Source organism: Stomoxys calcitrans, chromosome 3 (assembly GCF_963082655.1).
Source record: "Stomoxys calcitrans chromosome 3, idStoCalc2.1, whole genome shotgun sequence".
Classification (NCBI taxonomy): Eukaryota; Metazoa; Arthropoda; class Insecta; order Diptera; family Muscidae; genus Stomoxys; species Stomoxys calcitrans.
The window spans coordinates 81200127-81203746 of record NC_081554.1 but is presented as its reverse complement, the minus strand read 5'-3'; the positions used below and the strand labels follow the sequence as shown (position 1 = coordinate 81203746).

Sequence of the window (3620 nt, the reverse complement as noted above, 5' to 3'; positions counted from 1 at the left end):
GTCACACCATCGCGGTATAGTCAAGGCGACGATAGACAATCTAGAAGGAATGGAAGAGGTTTCTGATAGGATGCCTGAGACAACACTTGAGGTGCGAGGCATTGCTGCTAGCTGAACGGTCGTGGATTAAAGGAAATCTGGTGCAATATTTCTCGAAATCGGACGAACATACCTATACCTACACCAAAATCTGAACCGATTTCGAGCAAACTTCTCAGATACTATGGCAGTCGTCAAGGAAATCGTTTTGCAAAATTTTGGCAAGATGGGTCAATAAATGCGCTTGTTGTGACTCCAGAAGTTAAAATCGGGCGATATATATGTGTGAGAGCTATATATAAATCTGAACCGATTTCCATGAAATTCACCAGTATTGTCGACAGTCAAAAGAAAAATCTTCCTGTCAAATTTTGAGAGAATCGGTTTACATAAGACCATTTTATTGCAATATTACTACAAATCGGACGAACATATATATGGGAGATATATCAAAATCTGAACTGATTTCGAACAAACTGCTCACATACTGTGACAGTCGTCGAGCAAAGCGTTGTACGAAATTTTGGGAAGATTGGTCAATTAATGCGCTTGCAGTGGCTTTAGAAGTGAAAATCGGGGATATATATATATATATATATATATATATATATATATATATATATATATATATATATATATATATATATATATATATATATATATATATATATATATATATATATATATATATATATATATATATATATATATATATATATATATATATATATATATATATATATATATATATATATATATATATATATATATATATATATATATATATATCCCCGATTTTCACTTCTAAAGCCACTGCAAGCGCATTAATTGACCAATCTTCCCAAAATTTCGTACAACGCTTTGCTCGACGACTGTCACAGTATGTGAGCAGTTTGTTCGAAATCAGTTCAGATTTTGATATATCTCCCATATATATGTTCGTCCGATTTGTAGTAATATTGCAATAAAATGGTCTTATGTAAACCGATTCTCTCAAAATTTGACAGGAAGATTTTTCTTTTGACTGTCGACAATACTGGTGAATTTCATGGAAATCGGTTCAGATTTATATATAGCTCTCACACATATATATCGCCCGATTTTAACTTCTGGAGTCACAACAAGCGCATTTATTGACCCATCTTGCCAAAATTTTGCAAAACGATTTCCTTGACGACTGCCATAGTATCTGAGAAGTTTGCTCGAAATCGGTTCAGATTTTGGTGTAGGTATAGGTATGTTCGTCCGATTTCGAGAAATATTGCACCAGATTTCCTTTAATCCACGACCGTTCAGCTAGCAGCAATGCCTCGCACCTCAAGTGTTGTCTCAGGCATCCTATCAGAAACCTCTTCCATTCCTTCTAGATTGTCTATCGTCGCCTTGACTATACCGCGATGGTGTGACCTGATCCTATCCACTCTCCCATGTCATAGCCGCTTGGCAGCCTCACACCCATGACAGGTCGTTTAGGTTGTGGGTGTGGTTTTTCAATCATTTTTACTTCGCTTACTAAGGTTTCTAGATATCCTAGCTCGTGCTTCACTCGACTTTATAAGGTGCTACTATTCCTTAGACTACACTATTTTGCGCATCATGAAGGAGTTCGCTGTTTCCTTCATAAAATAAAAATTAATCTCCAATATTATCATGAGTCAAAATGTCTCAAATTATTGGCTTTGACTTATTGCGCACTATATAGGAGTTTGTAGAAGAGCTGCCTTGTTACTCTACTCTGTTCGCCTGATCTCATCTGGATACTAGCATTGACTTAAATATCCCATAATCTCTAAAAGGCGCACTTGCCCGCAAAATTCTTTGTAAAGAAACCAGATGGTGGCACGAAAACTGTCAAGTTTCATTATTGAGATATGATTTACGTAAGGTAAAAGGAATTATTACCCTTGGCTATCGAATGTTGTCATCGATCATTGGCTGAAACAAGCTTCTTATCAAAAATGCCTGTGGCTGCACAACTGCAGTACTTCTGCTTCTGTTTGCACCCAATCACGACAAATACAAGCGAAATCATTGCAAACATGCTATGAAAAGTTGACTCACACTTTCATTGATTGTGACCGAAACGAGACATTAATCGTAAACAATGTTAAGTCGATAAAAAAAACAAAACTCTTTTGAGGTAGGTTCTGTGAAACTGTAATGAAACAAAATTGACATAATACTCGTAGTTTCTTTCAGAAAGACGCATATTGGATTTTGCTTATTTAACCCTTAAAATGGAATTGTGTAAGAACTCCATGCTTCTATCAACCTTGAAAGAGAAATACTTCTTTCCTCAATGAAAGCTATTGGAGTGTTCTAATTTCCATATAAAAATAAGGGCGTTGCTGGATGTAAAGTCAGAATAGAATCTGGGTTCGAACAATCAACACAGCTTAGTTTTCTGCAAAATACAAAACGACAACATGAAAGTGAGTGTGGCATGTAAATCCTGTCAAATACTTAGCTAGATAATGCCGTATTCTTATTTCAGTTCCTTGGCGCTGTTTTGTCCACCTTGGCCTTAGCCTTGGGTGTCCAATCTTCAGTACTTCCAGTGTTCACAGAAGTTGCTGGCGGAGGCCTATCCTACACTGCAGTCTCTTCTCCTGTCCTGCCTTCCCCTTGGGCCGCATGGCCACATGCTGCTGTTGCCGTTCATGCCGCTGTACCTAGTGTCGCTGTGCATGCTCCAGTCGCTGTACCCGCTCCCGCACCCGTTGTTGTTCCTGCTGTTCAAGGCTCGTATGTGGCTCAAACTCGTGGGGCCGTACATACCGCACCTTTAGCTGGTCACGTCAACTCTGTGGCTAATGTTAATTTAGCTCCTGCTCCCGGAACTCTCTAAAGTGTTGTGTTCGAGACCATTGGATTATTCTTTGGAATTTACTGCAGGGTACACTTAGCAACTTAGTTCAAACTGTCAGCAACCTTCATACTACCATAGTTAATTATGCACGAACTGTTTCCATTATCACATATTTAAGAATTTGTTTGTTTGTTTGTTTGTTTATTATTTATGACATTACTAGTACAACAAGACATAAGTCTTATAATTGACTGTACTAGAATCACAAGAAGATACACAGTAATGGTTTACAAAAATTAGAAGTTGGAAAACATTTTATAAATAAAATTGAAATTTGTGTAAATAAAATTGAAATTTGTATAAATAAAATTGAAATTTGTATAAATAAAATTTAAATTTGTATAATTAAGAAACAAAATTAAAAAAAACAATAATCAAGCATAAAATTTAAAAAGCTCAGTCTTAAAAACAGAAGCATTGCTTAGTAATTGCAAATAATTAGGGAGCGAGTTCCAAAGACGAATTGTGTTGATGAAGAATTGGCGTTCGGAGGAGAGTTTTTTGAACCTGGGAAGAATGAGTTTTTTGCCTCTGTTGGATCTGGCGAACTGCACACGATTATAAAGATAAAAGGGTTCTTTTGTGTAATTTTGTGTGTAATTTTGTTCGCCATTCCTTATGATTTCATCTACTTTCTGCTGTCATTACTAGTTTCTTTTCCTGTGAATAAAGCAATTACTGTCAAAAGTAAATAAAATACTAAAATATAGTT

At 36.1% G+C, this 3620-nt stretch overlaps 1 protein-coding gene across 1 annotated transcript; it reads left to right on the top strand.

Annotated features, from left to right (window-relative positions):
* Positions 1 to 2361: 2361 nt before the first annotated feature.
* On the top strand, positions 2362 to 3025 carry LOC131995523 (adult cuticle protein 1-like). The gene is made up of 2 exons (XM_059364210.1): positions 2362 to 2471; positions 2534 to 3025. Exons 1-2 carry the CDS (start codon positions 2466 to 2468, stop codon positions 2885 to 2887), a joined length of 360 nt encoding a protein of 119 aa, XP_059220193.1. The 5' UTR covers positions 2362 to 2465; the 3' UTR covers positions 2888 to 3025.
* The last annotated feature ends 595 nt before the right edge of the window (positions 3026 to 3620 follow it).